This window comes from Lontra canadensis, unplaced genomic scaffold (assembly GCF_010015895.1).
Source record: "Lontra canadensis isolate GAN:19392208 unplaced genomic scaffold, GSC_riverotter_1.0 scaffold3, whole genome shotgun sequence".
In the NCBI taxonomy this organism is placed as follows: Eukaryota; Metazoa; Chordata; class Mammalia; order Carnivora; family Mustelidae; genus Lontra; species Lontra canadensis.
The window spans coordinates 54,116,968-54,142,276 of NW_022630997.1; the positions used below are offsets into that span (position 1 = coordinate 54,116,968).

Sequence of the window (25,309 nt, forward strand, 5' to 3'; positions counted from 1 at the left end):
TGAGTTTGAGCCCTGCATTGGGAGCCTGCTCAAGAAGAAATAATAATAAAACAAAAGGGTTATGAGAGTAGATAATAGCATCTGGACTACCATGAACATTAGGTTATTAGCAACAAATAACTATTATGGATATTTTAAAGACAGAATAACGGCTCTGAACATGCACATACTGTTTGTTGTTTCCTACTTGGGTTTCTTCTCATTATCAAATTAAATAAAGCAAGTAATTATTGAGCACCTACCAACATGGTAGAAAAGAACTCTACATTCCTTTTGTAAAACCAGTGGCACTCTGTTTCGCTTGCATTAAACTGTCCGCAGTATAATTTCCTGATTTAGGAATGTGGGTGGGGGATGAGGGCAATACTTTAATGGCACATCTTGATTTATCAGGTTGCTTATGGGATTCCAAATTTTTAAACCATCGAAGAAAATCACTAGAAAGGGAAGCATACTATTTGAGAGTGCACTGTATGCATTTTTATCTCTTTCCTGGGCATGTGACCAAGTGATTTGTGTTGACAGAATGGTTATACGCCGCTGCACATCGCTGCCAAAAAGAACCAGATGGACATAGCGACGACTCTGCTGGAATATGGTGCTGATGCAAATGCAGTTACCCGGCAAGGAATTGCTTCCGTCCATCTTGCAGCTCAGGAAGGACACGTGGACATGGTGTCCCTGCTCCTCGGCAGAAATGCTAACGTGAACCTGAGCAATAAGGTAACCTTCGTTTTTCTCTACAAAGCCTACAGCAGAACCTTACCTGTCGGAAAGGTCACTAAGAAGCATGAAGAATGCAGGTCAAATCGATCTTTAAAGTATAATATTGCACAAAGATGTTTGCCAAAATATGTATTATAGCAAAAACTTTGAGAAAATATGGCTAAGCAGTAAGAGAATGGTAAATAATTGGAAAGTCTTGGGATTGAATAACATAGAGCCCTAAAAGTGAAGTCCATGTAGTTTTTCTGAATTCTATGAAATTTTGTTAGAATGTTAATGCAAAGAGCAACATTGTTGCCATACCAGAACCTAGCAAATAGTAAGTCGTAAATTGCATCTTTTGACTTAGCCTGCAAACATTTTGGGGGTACCTGCTCCTTGCCTGTCCTGGTTTTAAGTCAGAGCTTACAGATACTGGAAATAGTGCTTCCTTCAGAGAATTCATTAACAGAAATTAAGACTAGCCATTTTATTCACAGATTAGAAAGGTTGTTAGTCTTTGTATGTGAATTGGCAATTTCAAGGAATGCATGGAGCCTCCGTTTCCCAAAATTTTTCAAACTCCCCTGCCTTCATAGTTGACATCCTGAACCTTTGTGAAGAATTTTGTGAAGCAAAACAAAAGTCCAGCCCACCATTGGCCAGAGACATGTTAATGAAGCTACAACCTCTCATTGCATATACAAAATTTGCTGAATTGTTTATCAATACCTAAGTCTGAGATCTGCTCAAAATACAGAACAGATGTTTCTAAGTCTTCCCTTCAGATAATATGAAAGCCTGCAAGAGTGCCCCCAAATTCTCGATAATCCAAACTCCCTAGCTTTTTCTCTACCAGTGGTGATGACACAACCTTAGCTTAGATATTGGAGTAGAGTTTCAAGATAGCAAGAGTTTTATGATGACAAATAAAAAGTAACTTATTTTTTCCCCCAGTATGTGGCCTGTGTTTTGGAATCACAAAGGCTTTAAATCTCCTGGGTGTGAATCCTAAGCCTGACTCTTACTTGATTGGACAAGTTATATGACCTCGCTGAGCTCCAGTTTTGTCCTCTTGTAAATTAAGACAAAATATTTACCTCACAGAGATGTCATAAAGATTAACTGGGATAACATTCAGCACTTTCTTCTTAAGCAGAAAAAGAATAGTTGTCTTAATTTTGGACTTCTCACAGTTTGGGGAAAAGCTTATTCTGCACGAATCTGAATTCCCAAGGTTGTAAATTAACATATCCTGTAGCTGAAAAGACATACATGAGAGAACAGGGAAACCTTTTTTTTCAGTTTCATTATCTTGAAAATCCTTTGTGATCGTTGCAGAGCGAACACTTTTTTTCATATTTCTTCAGTGTGACAATTTGATTTTTTCATAGCTTTCTTTTTAAACATTCCTTTTAGGAGAGCATGTCTCTGCACTAATAAGAATCACAGAACAATTTCAATAGTCATTAGCAGGATTTTTTTTTTTTTTTTGAGCTTTTGAGTTTTGAGTGTTGGAATACTAACATAGAGACCAGGCTTACAATAATCTCCTACAAAATTCAACTTGTTTTAATGAGATAGAAGACCTGGTCTTCTCCAAATGAAGTACATTCTGTCATCCACTGAGTTTATTTTAAGAGCCCAGAATACTATAGCTCACTAATTCTCTCAGAGACAATGTAGGCCTTAAGAATTGGTTCATAGGTAAATGTTTAGATTTGATACCAAAGTTCAGTGTGACTTTTTTTTTTCCTTAAAATCCTCCAGTCTAAATAAATAAATAAATAAATAGATAGATAGATAGATAGATAAATAAATAAAATACTCCAGTCAGCTAGTTGCAGCATATATCCAGCCTTAGAGTCACAGAAATTTTTAGACTGGAAATACTTCAGCATTTCTCAGCGTTTGCTTTGGGAGACTGGACATCAGCGAGGGAATTCTGAGGCGCACGTGACGTGGGTAACCAAGGCAACCTGCACCTTGTCAGCCACCTTCCTGAAAAAACTCAACATCAGCAGAAATCCTTCCAGGGAAGTTTTAAAAAGTGGATCAGGTAGCTTCCCATGAGCGCACTGTGCTCGAGGAACGTGCAAGAACGTCACAGCACCTAGAAATGATCTAATGGGAAGGCATTTGTAAATCTTTGCTTCCTTTCTCCGTTGCCGTGTTCTCTAGAAAGTATTAAATAAGCCTTGAGATGAAAACAGAACACGAGTAGAACTTCATTATGCAATAAGGAGCTCAGAGAATTCTCTGTCAATTTGTCCTGAACTGCCCAAGTTTTAAACACCTACCCGTCCCAACTCCCACTCAACGCTAGACTCCATGCCCTTGCTAAAAAATAAATATTAAAAGAAAGATGTAGCTTTTGTGAAAATTGGTGTTGAACCAAATACTTCATTGTTTTCACTTTGTTCCTTCCTTATTATTGGTCACCAGCAGTTCCTGGTCACTTTAAGGAAAAGAGGCCAATGAACCCCAATTACTGACGAAGTGTTAGCATTTGATTTGCCTTGCTTTTGCTTTTGATGTTCTTACCTACCTTCCCATTTGGGATTTTGCAGACCACAAGTAGCTCCTTTGTCCCACTAATGGAATATTGAACAGGCCTGTTGATATTCTGAGTTGGTGGTGGTCTCTTTTTCCAAGTAAATGCCATTTTTTAAAATGAGCAATGGTTGAAACCTTATAAAAGGTTAGCAGGTAGCTTCAGAAGTCAAATGGGGTTGTTTTAACCATCACACTATTTTTTTAAAAATCTTTCAATGGAAATCATGAAGATAAACAAAAGTTTTTATTTATCCTATTTTACCTAAAGGTGATTGCTCTTTCTTCTGATTTAATTATTTAGTAGATCCTAGTATGGGCTGGATGCTAGACACTGGTTACGTGAAGATTAAAGGTACAGCTTTGCCTCAACAAGCTCATAGTGGTGTGAGGAAGACAGACAAGAAAACAGAATTTCAATGCAGGGTTATAATGCTCTTAATAGAGGTGAGCACATAGAAGACACGCACATAAATGGAACAATGAGCCCTTTGAGAGGCGAGGAAGGAGAGAGAAGCCCAGAGAGCTGTGAGTGCCTCCGTGCCACAAATAGAGTGGGGGGCTCATGGGGCAGCGTGAACACAGACTGGGGGATGCGAGAGTAGGGCACGTGCCAGAAGACATCCCCAAACTTTGTTGAGAACCACTCAGTAAAGAATCTTCAGAAGTTTTGGAAAGTCTTTAACTTAGCATAGGTGACCATGACACTTTGACAAAATATTATGGCTAAAAATATTTGTTGCCTCTAAAATAGAACATGAATGGGGTGGAGGAATGGGAGGGACTAGGGGTGGGGATTGAGAAGCGCCCTTGTCATGATGAGAACCACCTGATGCGTGGAAGTGTTGAATCATTATCTTGTGCACCTGAAACTAATAGAACACTGTGTGTTAACTAACTGGAAGTAAAATAAAAACTTAATAAATCAATGAAGTAGAATAGGGGACATGACTTTCAGATTATGTCAGTGTTTGCATGATACCGGTTTTGGCCCCAGCTTATTTTTCTTGGATTTCAGTCGAATGTATCAGCCCTCCTTTCCATATTTTCTTTCTTTCTTTCTTTCTTTTTTTTTTTTTTTCAGTTTGAGTGGGCTTCCTCCCTAATCCTGTAAACATTATTGAAAAGTCAAGAGCAAGTGACTCTTCCTGAGTCCTGGGATCAGTCAGATCAGCCCCTGACTAAATAACGTTCAGCATCTCGAGGGCTCTGTGCCCTTGCTGCTGCTGCATCTGATACACTCCTGTCCTCTGACAGATAGGACCCCTGAGGCTCTCACTGCACGGTTGCTGCAGGAGGAGACAGAGGCCTCCAGGACGCAGAGATTCACTTCTGTGCTCATATTAGGGGAAAGAAAACAGTCTGGAAGCACTAACACCAAGTTTCTTTCTCTTAAGTATTATTCATGAAAAGACACTTTAACAGCAACAGAGGATTTTTAAAACAGAGTATAGTCTTGGTGATTATTTCCTTGGCCATTGGAACAGCCAGGTAGTCTGCTTATTCTGTGGTAGACTCGGTTTCAAATATTCAGTCTCAGTAAACACATACGCCATCTAAATGACCTGGAAATTCTCATAAGATAGCATTCATTTTTGTATTTCCTACCCAGAAGCAACATACAGAACATATTTATAAGCTTTGGGTATTAATATTTGATGGAGAAAATGCTATCATCACATATTAATTTATCATATTTAATTTGAAACTAATAATGTTAACATTTTTGTCATATTTAATTTATAACTAATTTTTCTTTTAATAATTTTTGTTAATGCCAGTACCAATGATAAGGTCTTGAAATTCCTGCATAATTTTGCAAAAAAAAGTCTCCGGTGATGGGGTTGGTAAATACTTATTTACTCACTCATTTTTTTTAGTATAGTTGACATATAGTCTTACCTTGGTTTCAGGTGTGCAACTTAGTGATTTGACAACTTTATCCATTGTGCTGTGTTCACTACAAGTGTAGTGAACTTGTCCATCTCTGTCCCATCACATCACTTTGACAGTATCATCGCTCTATCCCCATGACTTACTCATTCCATAACTGGAAGCCTGTACCTCCCCCTCACCTTCACCCATGTCGTCCATCCCTCCATCCCCCTTCCTTCCAGCAATCAGCAGTTGGTTTTCTGTATTTACAGGCCTGATTCTGCTTTTCATTTGTTTCTTCATTTAATTTTTTTTTCCTTTGTGGAAGTATCTTAAGGCAAATCCCAGACATTATATCATTTTATGTCATTTTTTTTAAAAGGCTCTAGTTTTAAAAAAATGAACACTGAAGTATGTAGTAGGAAAATGATATAATGTCTGGGATTTGCCTTCAGATGCTTCCACAAAGAAAAGAATGAACAGGAAGTAGGGCTGGATGAAGCAAATGTAGGAAAACCTTGATAATTGCTGAGTTTGTGATGAGGACACAAGGTTCCGGCCACCCCTCCACTTCTGAGGGTGTGTGAAATTTTTCATGAAGCCTGCAGGTAACAGTGTTGCCCCGGTGCTAATATGTAAGCTTATCCTGCAGAATTTTTTAGCATGCAAATTCTAGGTATCCTCTCCTAGAACTCCTAAATTGTTGCTCGAACATGCCTGTGTGTGCCACACTCCGCTCTCTAAGATGACTGTACTTTGACTCTTTCGCAGAGTGGCCTGACCCCGCTGCACTTGGCTGCTCAAGAAGATAGAGTGAATGTGGCCGAAGTCCTCGTAAACCAAGGGGCAAACGTGGATGCCCAGACAAAGGTATACAAAAAGAATGTGCTCATATAAAGTGTCACTTAGTGACTCCTATATGGAAACAGAAAATTTGATAGGGGCGGGTCGGAGGGGGGGAGACAGATTTTCCATCCTATCTCTTATACATCGTATTTCAAACATGCATCTGTGCAAGGGACACTGAAGTCTCAGGTGACAGTGTCCCAGATGCCTTTGTCTTTGGTGGCCTAGGCTCTTTATCCTAGCTGCCTGTAGATACCCATCCGTGTTAGAACTATTGATGTTGTTACAACAGATCTGTCCTTTAAGGGCAGAGTGTAAAATCTTGTTCCTTTCTTGGCTTTTGTGACTGACTTAATGCATACAGAGAAATTTATCAGTGATTTGTGACCTTTGACTTTCTTCGGATATAGTCTATAAAAAAGGATAAAGTAAGTTTTATTCAGTTATTATTCACTCACTACATTCCTTATGGCTTGTGTGGTTGTGAGTATCTATCTCTCTCTCAGACAAATAGCTCTCTTCAAAAAGAAAAAAAATACGGGTCAGTATCCTATAATGCCACAATTTCAAACTCAGATAAGAAAAATGGATGTTTTGTGTCTTCATCCGAGATAGACTTCATATTAATCTCTTTTCTCTGAGATTCTCTTTTGGTACTTCATGGCAAACTTGTTTTATCTACTCTAAAATAGAACTCCCATTTCCTTCTGTGTATCCTATTTTTGACACAAAAACGAATGCTTATTAAATACTGTGCATGCAACATCTTGGGTACCCTGTGGATCGATTCTGAGGTTATTGATATTGAAGATATTAACAAATATAGAAGTATCACTAGGAATTCGCCAAGTAAGAAGGTATTCAGACATCAGAGTCAGACTAGACTTACCGGATAAACACAGAGGGAGAAGCCCGAGTAGACGACACCCCTGGGACATTCATTGTTTGGCTCTCTGGGGCTGTGGCTCCACCACCCATACTGTGTTCTGTTGAGAAGGAGCTGCCTAAAGGAGATCTGACCAGGCACGATTCTTTCTGTGCTTTGAACTCTGTGTTAAAATGGTAAAGCAAGTGTCATCGTCCCTGGCCAGGACAACCTTAGGTAGAATGGGGAAAGTGGGGTAGGTAATTCCCTTTCTGGAATTTCTGTGCCCTTGCAGTCTCCATGGCCTCACTCTGTAGACAGGATGCTCAGCAGTACCTTTACTCTATTTCCTCCCCATTTAAAAAAAAAAAAAAATCTCATTGTCCTTAGCCTTGACTGCTTCCCTAGGTAGCTGAGTATTTAGTGGTAAAGGCCCTGGTAGCAGCTGAGTAGTTTCTTGTTACTTTCCATTTTGAAAATAAAAGCATTTTTAATTCTGAAAAAAGAATCAGACTACGGGCACCTGGGAGGCTCAGTTGGTTGAGCGTCTGACTCTTGATTTTGGCTCGGATCATGGTCTCAGGGTTGTGGGATTGAACCCTGCGTCAGGCTTTGTGCTAGAGCCTCCTTAAGATTCTCTCTCTGTCTCTCGCTCATGCACTCGCTCTCCAAAAATAAAAAGCATCAGACTGAATTTAGATTTATCTTCTTATTCCGTATTTTATTAAAGGTACATATATTCACCTTGTATTGTTTTATTTACACACACAAACACAGACTTAAACACTTTTTTTTTGGTTATCTTTCCCTTTATAGATTAAAAATTCTAGGAGTCCTAAACAGGGTTAAGTTTCTTGGTATGCCTCTGTCCCTGCACATCTGAGGCGTACCCCGTCATTCGGTCAGGAAGTGTGGCAGCGGTCCTCGGGGGAATGTTGGGAGGCAGGACACGGCGCTGTGAACCTTCTTGCGGACAGGGCCCCTGGGCTTAAGAGTCTTGGGCCTCTACTAGCGTTTTCTCCTAACTCAGCCCACCTCAGGTCATGTTCAGTAATCGTTTTTTCCCTTGGTGTAGTATTTATGAAGCGTGTTCCCTTTCCTGCCCTTGACAAGTGACGCACTTCGCAAGGTACCGGCCTCTTAACAAATTCTTTTCTCTTTCTTTCTCGTCTCAGCAAAGATCACAGCAACCAAAAAACTGAGGCTGCGATTGTCCCCTTGTTGAGAAGAGCAGAAGGGCAAGAGATGGGTTTTGGGGGCTTGCTTTCTAATCTTGTGACTAAGGAATTTATTATGTTCTATGAACTTCCAGATTCTTACTGGTGAAGATGATCTCTGAGCAGCCGACAGGTGTAATATATGGTACTGTCCAATTCATTGGCTTAAATTGAAGCATAGCAATCATGAGAACATTGAGAGCTCTTCTCTGTTTTGGGGAAAAGACCAGAAAATCCTGCTAACAGCTTTCCCAGCCTTCCCACTGGCTTGCTGACCTTCTACACCTCCAACTCTGTATTTGAGTCTTGCTGAATCAGATCAGACTAACTTGTCCTGCTGGCCACAGGGTTTAATATTCAGTGTGGTTCCACTGAAATAAAGCTACTCCTTTTGGTTTTTAAAAGATTAATTTAGACACCCAAAATACATTGATTCTCAGTGGTACTGATTACAAATTAATAGTTAAGTTGTATTTCTTTACACGTGTGTAAAATAATAAAAAAAAATTTGATACTCATTTCACATTCATTTTTAGAGCTCCTACTAGTTGCCAAATTCTTAACAGGGTGATTTATTCCTTTGCCTTCATAGTACTTATAGTCTAGAAAGGAAGATATGTGACAATAAAAATAATAAAATAATGTAATAATAGCAAAGTATATTACCCATCTTCTCTGTGTCAGGTATTGAATGCTTTACCTTTATTAATTGGTTAAATTCTTACAACAACCCTAGAAGGTAGGTGAAGTTGGTGTCCCCATTTTACCGATCAGGAAATGGAGGCACGGAAAGTAGTTACTTGTACAAGGTCACACAGTGAATTGGTATGAAATCTGACTTTGATCCCATATATAAATAAATAATTTTAAGAACTATTGGCATGAACTGAATTATTTTACAAAGGTGGGGAGTGTAGAAGGGAGGTGTAACTGGTTCAGTCTCACAGAAACAAGAGAAAACGGTGGGGGGCATGCTAGAAAATTAAGATTTCAGAGGGCCTTAATGTGCCAGGCTGAGCAAGTTCAGCTTTTCATTCTGTTTGCACTGGGAAGCCTTGGAAGGTTTTAAACAGAAGCATCATAAGATCAGGCATCCAGTTTAGAAAGATCTCAGGAGACTGTGCGGAGACCGAGTCGGTCAAAGGAGTTTGGAGCGGGGGCCGTTGAAGGCCACTGCCAAGGTCCAGACGGAGAATAAAGAGGGCTTTCATTTAGGGGCAGATGGGAAATTGGTGAACAAGAGAGAAATTGGAGAAATACTACTTAAAGAAGTATGAACAATAAGACATGAGTAGAAGTGAGAAATTCAAATGCATCAAAGGACGGGAGCCCTGTGACTGGGTGAGCACAGGTACCATTCAAGGAGACTGGAAATAAAGGAGAGAAGCTAGCTGGGAAAAGAAGACCAAGAGTTCCGTACTGGGTGTGTTGTATATCAGATGATCTAGGGGCTATCTAGGTGGAAAAATCCAGTAAATGACTAAAGTTTTGGCTCTAGGGTATAGAATGGACGTCTGGACTATAGGTCCTGATTTGTTAGTTGTCAGAATGGTTGTGTTAAGTGACGCTGGGAATGCAGATGTGATCATTGAGAAACAGCGTGGAGGAAATCAAAGCCCAACCCCCTGGGGTCAATAATATTTTTAAGGGGATGAAGGAGGTAGAAGCAGGCCTAGCGAAGAGTAGAAAGGCGATCGGGAAAGAATATGACGTGGACGCCAGGTCATGAACCAGGAGGGTGCATCGGGCGAGAGAAGTACTAAAGCATGTCACTGGGTTGGCACTGGGGTGATTAGAAAGTAGGTCCCCTGGAATATGGGAGGAGGGGGGTGGGGAAGGAAGAGTGAGTGAAGATGCCTTCTTTCAAGAAGATTCGCTTTGGAAGAATCTAGACCTAGAAAAAGAGACACATATTTGGAAGAGGTGTTTTTGTTTTCTAAGATTGGAAATATGTAAATGTATTTGTCCGCTGAGAGCAAGGTGCCCGGAGAAAGAGAAGAGGTTAAATTACAAGACGCATCAGAAGTGGGATAAGCTACATTAGAGATAGAGATGGCAATTTACTTATTTTTCTCCTATCATTTTGAAAATATTCATTCACTTTGACTCTTCTATAATATCTGAGATATTTTGCTTGTTTTTCTCCCCCAGTTTATTCCCACATTAATTTTGGAGGTAAACAATAAAACAAGAAACTACAGAGGGAAATGTTCAACTTTCTTTTTTCTTTTAGTATGTTGAGATTTTCGACTATACTACTTTCAAGAAACTAAGTCCTGAGAGTTTATTTTCAGAGTTTATTCTCTAGGGGAGAATTCCTGTTTGCTATGAAATGCGCTTTTTCGATTTCAATTAGTTATACCAAACTAAAATTTTGTAAAAGTTACTTGAGATAATATCTTACAATTTTTTATCGATCTTTACCTGCCGTATTATCAAGTATTATTTCATATAACCTGTGACAATAGAAAGATGTTCCTTAAAGCAATAGCATCAATACATATAAATGACAAAAAGTTGTTTACCTGAAATAAATAAAATCAAGGAGTAGTCGTAGCTGTGAGTGGGTGTGTTCACTGAGGAAAACTATGCTAAGTGCAAGGAAAGCCAAGCATGGACTCCTAGAGGACAAGAGATTTTAGGAGGTTGGGAGTAAGTCTGGATTTCCTACTCCCTCTCTCTCAAACCATTTGTGTGGGGATGTGCTTAACTATAACCCAATAAGTTACGGTCCTGTGGCAGCATAGAGCAGAAACACCAGCCTGATTACTCCATCTGCACCTGTTAGCTCTTTCTACACAAATACAGCCTTTCAGTATTGCCTAAAGGAGAAGACAAACCCCGCTCGTAAGGACGGTCTAAGTAGGCAACAGTGGAAAAAGAGGCAGAGACTGCTCAGTTACCGGAACTGTGATTACTTCCTAGCCACTCCAGAAAGAATAGTTGGTCTTTCCAAAATCGATTGCTGCTAGATAGAAAGAATTTCTCAAATCACATCTGTTTCAGCATATATGTGCAAGGTGCCATTTAATGTGGTAATTTTCTAGGCCTCAATGAATTGAAGAGCCCCAATTTCATTTCTCTAAATGCCAGCTAAATCTTCTTGGCTGTGCACATGTATTTTTTAATAAAATACTTTAATGCTTGTGGAACAGCAAGAAGACCAGTGTCCTCGAGTGCAACAAACAAGGAAGAGATTAGTAGGAATGAGCTCAGAGAATTAATGCGTAGGGGGTATAGAGAAGGGACCAGATAGGACAGGTCGCATAGTCCATGATAATGACTTAGGGTTTAACTAGGAATGAGATGGAAAGCTATGAGGATAAGTAGAAACTGTGCATTAAGATTCTTAACACGATTCGATTTCTTTAAAAAATCTAATTAGTATACTTAGCACAATAGCCTTTTGAAACTGTTGCATCATTGCTTAGTTAGGCACACTGACTGAAAACCTGAGAAGTTTCTTTATTTAATTTTTATTTCTTTTTTATTTTTTAAAAGATTTTATTTATTTATTTGCCAGAGAAAGAGAGATAACACAAGCAGGGAGAGCAGCAGAGGGAGAAGCAGGCCCCCACTGAGCAGGGATACCGCTGCGGGACTCGATCCCAAGACCCTGGGATCATGACCTGGGCCAAAGGCAGGAGCTTAACCACCTGAGCCGCCCAGGTGCCCCTAAAAATCTGAGAAGTTTCTTAATATTTAGATTTCAAAAATATTTTCTCTATGTTTTTAGCTGGGGATTAATCCTCTACCATGAAATTTGGGAATAATGTTACTTCAGTTAAGCTAGATGTACTGAGAACTGATTGGAGAAAACTGTTTTCGTGCCATCTTCCACTAAGCAGCATTCTGATTCCTAATGCAATATCCTGAGTCCTTAGTATCAAGAAAGAAGCCTGCAAAGTTTGGCCAGTCAGTTCTGGTTACCAAGCCAGGATCTCCTCCACCACGTGTGGAGGGACTTCAGGGACCATAAGTCAGACTCACGTACACGGTTATGGCGAGCTGTATCAGTGGGCATCCGGGCAGCACTGACTGGTTTGCGGGACAGAATTTGACCAGAGTAAATTTCTTTAGGGCAGCACATCCTGGTGAGATGTCTTCACCTTCCACCATCAGCTGTGGTCTGGGCACACTCTTTTCAAATTTAGATATAACCCATTTGCGAGTGTGTCTTAGTTGGTTCGAGCGGCTATGACAAGAATAGCAGAGAGTGACCAGACTCTGGTTTCTCACATTTCTGAAGGTTGGGAATTCCTAGATTAAAATGCCAGCAGATCCCTTGTCTGGCGAGGGACCTCATGCTGGTTTACACGTGGCCACCTTGTACCTCCTTATTGTACCTTCACATGGCAGGGAGCAGAGAGGAGAGACAAGCTGTCTCCTATCTCTTCCTATAAGGGCACTAATCCCATTTATGGGGGGTTTCATCTAATTGCCTATGACCTAATTACCTCCCAAAGACCTCATCTCCAAATACCATCACACCGGGGATTGGGGTTTCAGGATGGGAATCTGGGGAGGAACAAACATTCTGTCTATAGCGTAGAGTCACCATAAAGATACAATAGTGCATAATATATGAGATACAGACCCTTGAAAACATGGATTCCCCTTTGCCCTCCACACACTGAGAATGAAAATGTTTTTAAAACTCAGTCCTCTCCCTTTTGTCAGTATGGTGCTGCTAGTGTCCTCATAAACAGAAATTCATTGTCAATGCTAAAATTGCATGGGGCTGTCTGTTACACTGTGGCCCTCTAGAAAAGTATCTGGAATATCCTTGTTTTAAAAAATAATTATACACACACACGTATATGTATATAATTATATATATGGAAGATATATTTTTAATGGATACAACTTATAGTTCCTCAGGGGTCAGTGGATATTAATTTGCTTAGCATCTTACTGTCCTGTCTGAATCAGCTGGTTTCAAATTATGAGACCCTAGCTATGTAAGCAGGAGACTTTTAACTCCAGCGTGTATATTGGATCAAGTTCACACTTCTCCGACCTCTTGAATGGCCACCAGCCTCTTCCGCTTTAGTGTTTCTGACTTCCCATCTCCGTCATGTGTTCTGACAATCATCTATTACCTGGCATTATCATTTAGCCACTTCATGGTTTTTTTCTACCACCATTTTATGCTTTTAGAGAATAGAATGTTCAATAATTCCTAGTCCACATCTGTCCACAGAACATTCTTTCTGTCCCTCGACAAGAAGCCACTGAATCACTCTGCCCAGGCTGTTGACTGTGCCATGTTTCCTTCCTACCTTGAAAAGTTACTGTGAGGAGCGCCTGGGTGGCTCAATCGCTAAGCGTCTGTCTTCAGCTCAGGTCATGAAGTCCTTGGCTCGAGCCCTGCGTCAGGCTCCCTGCTTGGCGGGGAGCCTGCTTCTCCCTCTCCCACTCCCCTGCTTGTGTTCCCTCTCTCACTATCTCTCTCACTGTGTCAGGTAAATAAATAAAATATTTTTTAAAAAAAGAAAAAAGAAGTTTGTGTAAGAATAAATTGAGCTGATGCAGAAGAGAACACTTTGGGACATTCAATAACTCCTTACATGGGACATGGTATTATTTTTTATTTCAAACACTAGCTCGGAAATATCAAGGGCATCATGTATATATGTGGGGGGGGGGAATTCCAGCTCAAACAGACAGGTTAAATAATACTTTTGCTTCTATTTAGGATAGCTGTTTCTGAAAGTATACTTATGAGGTTTCTTTTCTGAAAAATGTAATTACAGATGGGATATACACCTTTACATGTGGGCTGCCACTATGGAAACATCAAGATTGTTAATTTCCTGCTCCAGCATTCTGCAAAAGTTAATGCCAAAACAAAGGTAAACTCTTTTCTTCTTTGTATCCACCACCAAAGTCATTGATTTTGTGTCCAAGGAAGTAAGAGTCATTTCTTCCATCTTCCTTCTGCAGAATGGGTATACGCCATTACATCAAGCCGCTCAGCAGGGACACACGCATATAATAAATGTCTTACTTCAGAACAATGCTTCCCCCAACGAACTCACTGTGGTAAGAGTGAAGGGAAGGGAAGAGGGAGACTAAGGGAAGAGGGAGGAGATGGACCTGGATGCTGGAATCTTCTTACATTTTTCTTCATGCACCAATGTCGCTGTTTTACTTTCATTAATAGGTATAAATGGAATATTCAGTAGAATTCAGGCCAAAGGACAGTAGCTATATTGTGAGCTGTCCACAGAGATGTGATTAGTGTTTCACACTTAAAAACTACAAATCCTGGGGCGCCTGGGTGGCTCAGTCATTCAGCGTCTGCCTTCGGCTCAGGTCATGATCCTGGGGTCCTGGGATCGAGTCCCGCATCAGGCTCCCTGCTCGGTGGGAGACTGCTTCTCCCTCTCCCACTCCCCCTGCTTGTGTGCGCTCTCTCAATCTCTCAAATAAATAAATAAAATCTTAAAAAAAAATAAAATGAAATAAAAAACTACAAATCCCCTGCCACCTAGTAGGAAATACATATAGAAAAAAAGAACTTGTTTGTCTCCTTGGTGACTTACAATGTTAAAAAGCCTCTTGGATTCCATAGGTAACAGCCAAGTGTCTGCCGTGTGAGGGGGAACAGGTTAGATGGGTTTTGTGCAAGGTATGTCTCTAATGAAGTAGTGTTTTGTGTAGGACAGTGGGTGGGACCAATGAGACACTCACCCTCTGTTTAGTATGGATGAAACGTGTGGGAACACACAGTCACCAAGACACGGGGAATGACTTCTTAATTCCTTGTCCTCGTTTCCCTCTTGCCAGAATGGGAACACTGCCCTGGCCATTGCCCGGAGGCTTGGCTACATCTCAGTGGTCGACACCCTGAAGGTAGTGACTGAGGAAACCATGACCACGACTGTAAGTAGCAGATGCCGGACCTCGTCACCCTGAGTGCCTGCTCTCACGCTGTTGATTTTCTGGGGCCTTTGGGAGATAAACCCACTTTCCTCCCATTCACAGACTAAGCACCGTGTGTCCAAATACTGTCACCTCATTGCCGACAGCCAGCATAGCCACTCTCATTTCTGATATTGAGATGCTAAACACTAAAAAATACCTTCTTAAAAGTTGCATTAGTAGCTATGGAGTGTTTTGTTCCATAGAAGGCTAAACGTATGCACTTATTTGTTTTGTTATAAAAACATTTTAATGAAATGGAGGCAGAAATATTTTAACATCCACCTGTGGCAATGGGAGGAAGTGGAAGATAAGATGGTTCTTTGAAATGTTATAACTCACAAATGATAATGGATACACTGTTGTCATTATTGTAAATGTGTTTTTTACAGTGTCAAAATAAGACCTCAGAGAGAGGATCAGAATGGGTTTTTGTCACCACTCTCACTGCTCTTCCGTTCAGCTATTGAAGTTTTCATAGGAAAAACAATAGGATGTTTTGTTAAAATTATAAATAAATCTTTACCAGGAGGCCTTGTTGCGTCAGATACATTTTTACAAGCTGCGGTCTCTAGGATAAGTCATTTCTTATTAGCACCATCTGGAGCCTTTGAACTGCAGTGGGGTTTGGTAACTGTGGAATCATGAGCAGATATTGCACCATATCAGAGGCTTACTGGAGTTACTCCTAACTCCGTGACTCAACACACATGCCTGAGATTGGCTTTGGACTCTGGAACACTGGGCATTATCAGCTCTGCCTCCTTTTCTCATCCACCACCTTCTGACGTGAAGGGAGGCATAGTTAGCATCTGCAAACAGTTTGTATACACAGTGCTTCATATTTTTTTAAAAAAATGGGTTGAGGGACTCTGTAGCAACCTACTGGTTGAGTTATTTAGCAATGTACAGGCTTTAAAGCTAAAAAAAAAAGAACAAAAAAAATTAAAAAAAAAAACAAAAACAAAACAAAAAAATAACCTGTTGATTGCCAGAGAGAAATTATGCAATTTGCAGGAAAGAAAGCAGTAGCTTTAATGGGCTAGGGCAATGGTTATCAACCAGGACATGTTTCTAACTTCGAAACTTATAACTTTGGTATAGTTTATATAAACTACTACACATTGCTTTTATGTATACCACTTGAGTATTTCATGATTTTAAAATCTGTTATTAAGTTCTTGAGAAAAGGGTTTAAACAAATAATATTTATTGACCTTAATCTTATAGATATTCCATCTAGTTTTCTCTAGAGTGGGAAAAAAAAGAGGAAGAAGAACAAGATATTAAACAGTGGTGAAGTGTCACAATGCCATCAAAGATTCGAAATCACCTCAGTAAATATGTAAAACCTATATAATCATTCAAAATATAAATCTTTCTCATGTTTTTTAAAGATTTTATTTATTTATTTGTCAGACAGAGAGAGTGTGAGCAGTCAGAGAGGCAGGCAGAAGCAGAAGCAGCCTCTCTGCTGAACAGGGAGCCCGATGTGGGACTTGATCCCAGGACCCTGGTCGCATGACCCTGGGCTGAAGGCAGACACTTAGCTGACTGAGCCACCCAGGCATCCCTATAAATCTTGCCTATTGAATATAAATTATTTTCTCACCCATTGGGAAAGTTCAGAATGTTCCTTGAATATCAAAAATGCTTGAAGAGGGGCGCCTGGCTGGCTCAGGTGGTAGAGTGTGTGACTCTTGACCTCAGGGTTATGGGGTCAAACCCCATATGGGATGTAGAGATTCTTAAAAACAAACAAACAAAATAACAAACATAATATAAAGTTAAAGGCGGAGGAGTTAAAGTTATAGCCTGAGAAGGGTTTCAAGGCCCTGGTTCCAAGTGAAAGAACGAGTATGGGAGTCAGGCCATATCCCTCAGCGTCATCAACTGAGTTGGCTGGTAATTTCTTCAAGAGAGAGAAGATAGGACTCATGCTAACAGAAAGATCCAGTTTGCCTAAGGAAGTGCATCAGGCTTCTACCAAATGAAGTGCTCACAGAGGTGAGAATAGAGTCCATTGGAATCCCTAAGACTTAGTCCAGCATTGTGGTATTTGAGACCTTATTTCAACCCCTGACACCACCTTGTCAGCTGTGCTGTAGCAGTTATGTGTAACCTGGCATGGATGAAGGCTGGCAGAGTTCAGGGTGGAGTCCGTGATCTTGAGCTCACTGACTGTAGTGCGGTCTGCATAGCAGGTGGGTCTCTGTGCAGCCCCTTGCTGGGGTCCCAGCAGCCCGTGAGTTCATAAGCAGACACTGGTTTTTCAAAAACCCTAAAAAGATTCGTCTTCTCTGTGAGTACTGTATATGACAAGGCAATTGTGAAAAAGATGCTTGAGTTAGTGACATTGCAATCATGGCAGAGTAGGAAACTGAGGAGCTAGAAGCTGACATTCAAAAGATGAATTCAGCATTTAAATTGCATTGTTTAAAATATTCAGTTCCCTCGTTGGCAAAGAACAGAGGACATCTCTCTTTCTCTCAGATACTGGTTTCTAATACTGTTCTGTAATAAAGGGAATCAGGGCTTCTTCAAGAAATAGCTGAGTCTAGATCTGGGGAAGGAAATATGCACGATGACCTGGGAACATCTTATGATGCCAGAAAGTAAGGGAGTGTCTCTCCCCTCAAGTAAGTAAACCAGTATGTGTACACACCATTATGGGGCTGTGTCAAAGGAACACAGGAGTCAACTGACCCAGTGGCCAAAGGCAGAACAATTAGATAGATAGATAGATAGATAGAACGATAGATGGATAGATAGATAGATAGATAGATAGATAGATAGAAAAGAAAAGTAAGGAAAGAAGGAAGGAAGAAAGAATTAGAGTATAGTGCAAAGTATAAAACAAATTTCCGTGAGTCCATAGTGATAAAAATAGACAATTGAATAAGTAGCAAAGAAAAGGAAAATCAGGCAAAAAAATTCCAAACAAATTATAAAAAATACTTCACCCTCAAGGGGGTATAGAATGTAATTCCCCCACTGCTTATATGTGGGCTGAGTACTGCTTCCCTGCAAAGGAAACAGTACGGAAAGGGACATGGGGGGAAATAGACTAACTTTACAGCAGAGAAACCTGAGGAATGCTGCCTCCGCCAGGCAACCACAGCCAACATCAACACTGGTAAATCCTGTTGGAAGTATGGAGCCTTGATCCTGTGTGGTGAAAATAGCACTTTACGTCTGTGGTCTTCCTCTCCGAAACATGTAACCCAGTCTAATCATGAGAAGAACATGAGAGGAATCCCATTTGAGGGTCATTCTACAAAATACCTGACCAGTTCACTTCTAAACGGTGAAGGTGAGGTGCCTGGGTGGCTCAGTCAGTTAAGCGTCTGGCTTCGACTCAGGTCGTGATCCCAGGGTCGTGAGTTCAAGTCCCAATTCAGGCTCTCTGCCCAGCAGGAGTGGGGAGTCAGCTGCCTTGCCCCTTCCCTCGCTTGTGTGCATTCTCTCTCTCTCAAGTAAACAAATGGAATCTATAAACAAACAAACTGTGAAGGTCATTAGAAACAAGGCAAGTCTGAGAAACTGTCACAACCATAGGAGCCGAAGGGGGCATGACAGGTAAAGATAATGTGGTATCCTAGATGGGAACCTAGAACAGAAAAGGGACAGTTGGTAAAAAAATTAAGGAAATCTGAATATAATAAAAATATAGACTTTAATTAATAGTAATATGTGAGTATTGGTTCATCAATGATGACAAATATACCATAGTTTTAACAACTGAGGTTTTTTTTTTCCAGTTGCCTTATTTAAGTACGTGTGTTCCCTTTTACCATTAGCATTTCATATGCTCAGAATAAAGAGGAGTTGTTTTAAGTCTGAAACAATAAGTCATTAATATTGTTAACAAGTTGTCAGTGTCCTTTGGATGGATACAAGCTGTATAGGTAAAAAATCATCAAAAAGCAAGTAAAAAAATTCACTAAGGCTCTGTAATATACAGTTCTTTAAAATTGTGTGAAGGTGAAAATGATCTTGCAAATGCATGACTAAAATATTTTCAGCGTGGCATAGTTGCAAAAATTATATAATTTATGCAATCTCAATATTTTATATTTATCCTAGGAACTAAAATGTACATATAGAAGGGGAAGACAAAATTAATGGCTGGCTTGGCGCAAGCAATAAAGACACAATTCTCGCTGTTCATTTCTTCAGCCAAGACTTTTAGTGGAATGAGGTGGCAGGTTCCACAGACCATGAGAAAGTATTAACAATGGACTAGGAGAGGCGATAGCTCTCTTCTCTTTCCTTTGAAAGGCCTCATTAGGGACCTAAATCTTTTAAGCCAGTTTGCTTTACCACTAGATTTCTTCCATCTTATCTTCTTAGCAGTATATATGGTGGAGACCTTAATGCTAAGGGAAAATCTTAATGCCATTTTATATGTGAGAGCTTTATGATATTCAGCACATCAGTCCCATAATAAATCCTGATTTAGAAGGAAATGAATAAACTCGTTCCTTAAAGTGACTGCCTTTTTTTTGTTGTTACTAGACTATCATAGAGAAGCACAAAATGAATGTTCCGGAAACGATGAATGAAGTTCTTGATATGTCTGACGATGAAGGTATGAAAACCACATTTGTGTTCATAATCATTAAGAGTGACTATGTATCTGTTTCCTGAAATGTGTTTATTGCAAAAATGTGTTCAGAAGTGTTCATGTGTTTTGTTGTCGTGTGAAGAGTATGTGGTTTTCCACACACTTACATTGTTCACTTACATCATGCAGTTCGTAAAGCCAACGCCCCTGAAATGCTCAGTGATGGTGACTATATCTCAGATGTTGAAGAAGGTATTTGTGACTTTTTACTGTCATGGAACTTTAACTACCAGCTTTATCTTCCATTTCTTATCTTCAAAATATAACACTTCCTTGAGTTACTAACTCTTCACCTAACTTCCAACTATTAATTTATGTACCATTTAAAAGATGGATCTTTGGTATTAGTGGTTGCTTTAAAGCCTCTCTCCTTCAATCTGTTTTCCAACTTGAAAGTACAAGCATCACTAATGACATGGATTGCATTCTATTTGTTTCTATTAAGCAGAAACTTGATTTTTATTGTTTACATTTGAAAATCTAGAAGAGGAAATCTGATTAATGTTTACAGCTAAAATGGTTTCCAAAATAAGAGAAGGTATCTTGTATGTAAAGAGCTAAATGCTCATTGTAAGGCTTACTCTAAGCTTCGTAGTGAAAAAGCAGCTTTTGAACTTGAACCAATAATGAAAACTCAACCTGAACAAAATTGCTTTCAGAATATAAATTTGCAATATTGATTTCATGACAGAGATCAAAATATACATTCTTATAACTATACTTCATTTGCTTAAAAGAAACGACTTGTTTTCTGCCCTATTTTAAAAATCAGTACATTTGCCCAGCTCACGATGTATCGTTATGCTAATGAATGATATCTTTAAAGGTTTCATTGGAAAATTAACATTTTTACAGTAAATAAATATTATAAAGGTGGCAAATTTTGGAATTTTGCTGGAGTAATGAAATGTGTACTTATAGAAGAATTTCCAATATATTTATGTTTCTTTCTTGCACCACCTGACTCTCCCAAATGACTTCTATCTTCTCGCTCCCTGAGTTTGCCACCTCTCGTGTATTTTTCGCACAGAGCAGACTCAGTGTTGTTAGTCTTTCTCTGTGTTTAGGTAATTGTCCCTATTTTAATTACTAGTCTCTCCTTTGAGTTGCACTCATTTAAGTGAACATCTAAATAGTGGGAAGCCTACAGAATCCAAAGTCACTTTAACTTTTTTGGCGTCCAGTGAGTGCCTATTGGAAGTGCACTCTGGCCAGGAGAATACATAGCTAGAACAGCTAATGCCTTGATGGTCATTTAGGAACCCAGACAGTGCTGTCTCATTGTTTGTAAATGTTGTTTTCGTAAATGTTCAAGGTGTTTACTCATTTTTCTTTCCTTTTGTCTACATCATCAGCTGAGTATTTACTTCTGTTTTATCCCCGATTGGATATTTGTATCATCTTTAGGACTTTAAGAATAATATGCCTTGCTGTCATACTATATTTTAATGCCTTCTTATGTAAAGTTTGCAGAGTAATTTCTTGTGGGCAGAAGACAAAAGGAAAATGTAATCACATGGATGTGTATGCACACAAATCATGTCAAACGTAATGCGATTTCATGAAATATGACAATCACAGACCTAAGAATTTGCTAGTTTTTGGACAGAATATCCAAAGTAGTGGCATTGATGAGAGGCCAAGTTTGAATGGACTATATAACAGCTTTATATATATGAATAACTGAATAATTTCCCAAAAAGGAGAAATTTTTAATTGTTTCATTTGAAGATAATTCATCTAGCCATTTAACTAGAAATGACAGTGATTTCTTACGGATTTCTCTCAGCTTGGGAGTTTGAAATGAATAAGTTTTGATTCTCATTTTATTCATCTTTTTAAAAACTTTCTGGCCCTTGCCTTATGGGTGTGTCCACAGGCTGTGAGAATCAAATAGCTATTGATTTCAAAAAGCCGTAGAATTGAATGTTGGGAGGGGTTCCTAAAAGGTCACTTCAGCCATCTATGCTAGAGTCATCTCTATAAAATCCTCTCAGAGGAGGTCTTTTGCCCAAATGCCTTAATGACAGAAATTCCCTAATTCCCAGCCCACTTACTGTGCTATGAACAGCTCTGACTTTAAAAATTCTTCATTTCGCAATGTGTCCTTCTCAATGACTCAAGCCACTGCTCATTGATTCGGGCTCTGATACATTTGGCGCTATTTAACACAAAACCTGCCTCTTCTATTTCTCGTGAGTCTGTTTTTCTCAGGGCGTATTATCCCCTCCCTCACCATTGTCTCCTGTGCACATTTCAGGGTGTCAGTTTCTACCTCAGGTGGAGGTGGCCAGAGCTGAACACAGTATTCCAGGTGTAGTCTGATCAAAGCAGAGGAAGGCAGGGCCATTGCTTTGTCCATGGGCGATATTACAAATCTACTATTGAAGATCAAGATGGTTCTGAGGTTATAATATCCATTTAATTTGACTCCTATTAATATCACTGTCAGCTGACGTTCCTAAACTGCTTACGTGAGCGCCAGTAAGCCACGTCTGCCCTATCATGAATAAACTAGCATTTCTATATTACTCCAAATCCTCCCCCCCAATTTTAATTCTAAAGGGACCCCTACAACTTTAATGATAGCTTTTATTTCTGACTCATTTGCCTTATAGTCTTGCCAGCACTTTACTACTTTAGTTGGATTTGGAGCTGCTTCTTTCCGTTAGCCCTCACAGACTGGGGCAAATGTTTATTTCCATGTAACCACAGGGATGTTGTGAATATCTGTCTCTAACAAACTACTGGTATCCTAGGGTACTGAGGAGCTCAGCAGCTTTTAAAAGCATATAAAAACGAAAAGCAATATATGCTGCCAGATTTTCTCAAGAAAGAAAAGGGTGCCTGGGTGGCTCAGTCAGTTAAGCGTCTGCCTTCGGCTCAGGTCATGATCCCAGGGTCCTGGGATCGAGGCCCACATCGGGGTCCCTGCTCAGTGGGAAGCCTGCTTCTCCCTCTCCTACTCTCCCTGCTTGTATTCCCTCTCTCGCTGTGTATCTCTCTGTCAAATATATAAATAGAACCTTAAAAAAAAAAAAAAGAAAAGAAAGAAAAAGAAGAATGAGTTTGTAATATGGAAAAATATAATTTTAATCCATATTATAAAAATTGAGTAAATATTAAGGGAATGGTACTGAGAGTAGTCTTTCTTGTCCTCCTTTATCTTCTTTGCTTTCTCCTTCTCTTTCTCTCATCTTTTAGGAGAAATTAGCATAGGTAAAAGATGTTTGCATTAATTTCACACACTAAAACATCAACAAGTCTAGACAATGTTACCAACTAATGACCTAGGGGAACAATGGAGCCAGGTTACAGAGTAGAAGGAAGGCTGAAGTGTCAGCGAAGTAAAACTAGAGAAGGAAAGGCGATAAAGCAGCCTTATCTAAGCAACATACTACCTGGGTAGGGGGTAAGCAGAGCTCCAAGAATGCCAGACTCATCCACAGATATCTTAATGCCCCACTTGTCTTCTTTCCCAGAAAGTATGTCACATATATGTCAAATTCATATCCGTACAAAATTAATATTGGTTCTGGTGCCAGTTACATTCTTATGTTTTGCAATTCACTTTGCAATTTAAAAAGAAAGAAAAAAGACGAAGAAGGGAGGGGGGAAAGAGAGAGAAAGAAGAGAGAGGAAGGAAGAAAAGAAAGAAGAAAATTGAGGTGAAGGCTCCATCTGTCTTCTATTTTGAGTCCCCCACCCAGGAGATTTTTAGAGTTTGTTTGGTTCAACACTGACTTTAAATTATAAATCCTGTCGAGTGTATTTTGTAAATTTTTAAATAACGTAGAACATGTTTTGGCTTGCAGAATTCTAAGAGGTTGCATTATAGTGACAGATTTAAAAAATGGGAAATGGAATTAAGCCATGGGAAGTAAAAACCAAAGGTAGCTCTGTGAAATAAGACTCTACCGAACAGGGTTGGGAGACAATTGGGTGAGACTGAGAAGAATTATTTAATTCTCAGCTACTCACAATTTGATAAGGCTGCAAAGTCTCATTCAGGATCAAATGCAGACAATGCACGTTAAAAGGGAAAAAAAGTAAGAGGCTAAGTACACACATAGTAGAAATAATTATCAGATAGGTAGAGGTTTGGGGCGCCTGGGTGGCTTAGTGGGTTAAGCCTCTGCCTTCGGCTCAGGTCACGATCTCAGGGTCCTGGGATCGAGCCCCGCATCGGGCTCTCTGCTCAGGAGGGAGCCTGCTTCCCTCCCCCACCCCCCGCCTACTTGTGACCTTTTCTCTCTCTGTCAAATAAATAAATGAAATCTTTAAGAAAATCAGATAGGTAGAGGTTTGAGCTATAATAAAGCAATAAAATTTCATCAAACGTTAGAATGATGTGAGGCATGAGGAGAGTCGTGCTCAGTCACCTTCATGCCAAATTCAGTGCCCAGTGAACTGACCTGGCATCATGTAGCCCATGCTGTCTACTATGCTGATGAGGTAGCAAAGCCCAAATAAATGTTGAGTAGCTTGCCCAACCAGGTTAGCAGCAGAGCCGAACAGGAAGACAGATCCAACAGTCTGTGTCTAGCTCTTCTCTTTCATTGCTACTCTAACATGATCTGTTTTCTTATATACAGAATCCAAGAATATATTGTTTTTTAATCTTTAAAAAAGGGCAGGTTTAGGAAAAGGAACAGATCATGCTCTTGGAAATTATCGCAAGTTAATAATTATCTTTTAATGACCCTGATAAGACTATGGTAGAAATTATATATTTTCTTCTGACCATCTTGGTAAAAGAAATATGCAGCTCAAGGTGCAAATTCCAGGAAAATAAATATAAACATAATTTAGAATAGATCTTAAGAACCCAAAGTAAGTAGTTTTAGTAAACATATCTGAGTCTTTTCAATTAGAGAATAAGTAGAATTTGAATGGCATAATCTAAAACTCAAAAAAATAGGAGAAATTACTTTGGGAGTCATGGAAATGGGCATCAAGGAAACTACCAGAAAGATGTCCTTTTAGGACCCCTTCTCACAAATGCCTAAGACTATCCTGCTTTCCTAATCCCCTGGGCATGCTAATAAATAAATCAGGCCAGTAGGTGTTTAGCTTTCTAGGTCTGGAAGGAAGCCTTGAAGACTAGCCTTCCCCAGGTGGTCTGGGGGTGGCTGTAGTTTTGCAGAAATTGTTGTTCACCTGAAAAGTTATCATTTTGCAAATACCTGTTCAGTCATAACATCTAGCCTTTTGCCTGATACGTTTCTGATTACAGTTGACCTTCCGGATAGATATTACCTAATTACATGCTTCTCTCAATGATAAAGTGAAAATGAAACGCCAGAAGCAGAGACCCAGAACCTAGCACAGTACCTGGTATGCAGGAGATCCTCACTGTGTTTAGCTGATTCCATCACAGTGGAGGGAGACTCAAGGAAAAGCACGTTTTACAGGTTTCTGAGAAGAGGCAGGTTAGAGAAAATTTGCTTGCCATGTCCATCTTCCTTCCAATAAATGCCTTCCCACTGAGACAGACCTAGACCACGGATTGCATCAATAAACAGCTTTATAATGACACTCCTAAGACGTATCTGTATCTCAAAGACTAGTTAGTGAATTTTAAAACAATTTCCAACAAAAGAAAAAGATCAGTGAACTGGGGCAGAGGCTTTTATCCTAAAACACATTCCATCCTATCCTTGCTATCCTGTCTTTGGTTTTGGAATTGTTGAG

General features: G+C 39.7%; 1 protein-coding gene across 12 annotated transcripts in view; it reads left to right on the plus strand.

Moving 5' to 3' along the window:
- Positions 1-25,309, plus strand: part of ANK3 (ankyrin 3) — a 670,144-nt gene that overhangs the window by 528,873 nt on the left and 115,962 nt on the right. For 8 of the 12 annotated variants that reach the window (XM_032842405.1, XM_032842415.1, XM_032842423.1 and 5 more), the window contains 7 exons: positions 526-723; positions 5,905-6,003; positions 13,818-13,916; positions 14,008-14,106; positions 14,854-14,949; positions 19,507-19,579; positions 19,745-19,807. In XM_032842405.1, coding sequence (XP_032698296.1) covers positions 526-723; positions 5,905-6,003; positions 13,818-13,916; positions 14,008-14,106; positions 14,854-14,949; positions 19,507-19,579; positions 19,745-19,807 — 727 coding nt within the window. The remainder of the gene's footprint in view (positions 1-525; positions 724-5,904; positions 6,004-13,817; positions 13,917-14,007; positions 14,107-14,853; positions 14,950-19,506; positions 19,580-19,744; positions 19,808-25,309) is intronic. The other 4 variants (XM_032842453.1, XM_032842476.1, XM_032842456.1 and 1 more) reach the window with 1 other exon arrangement.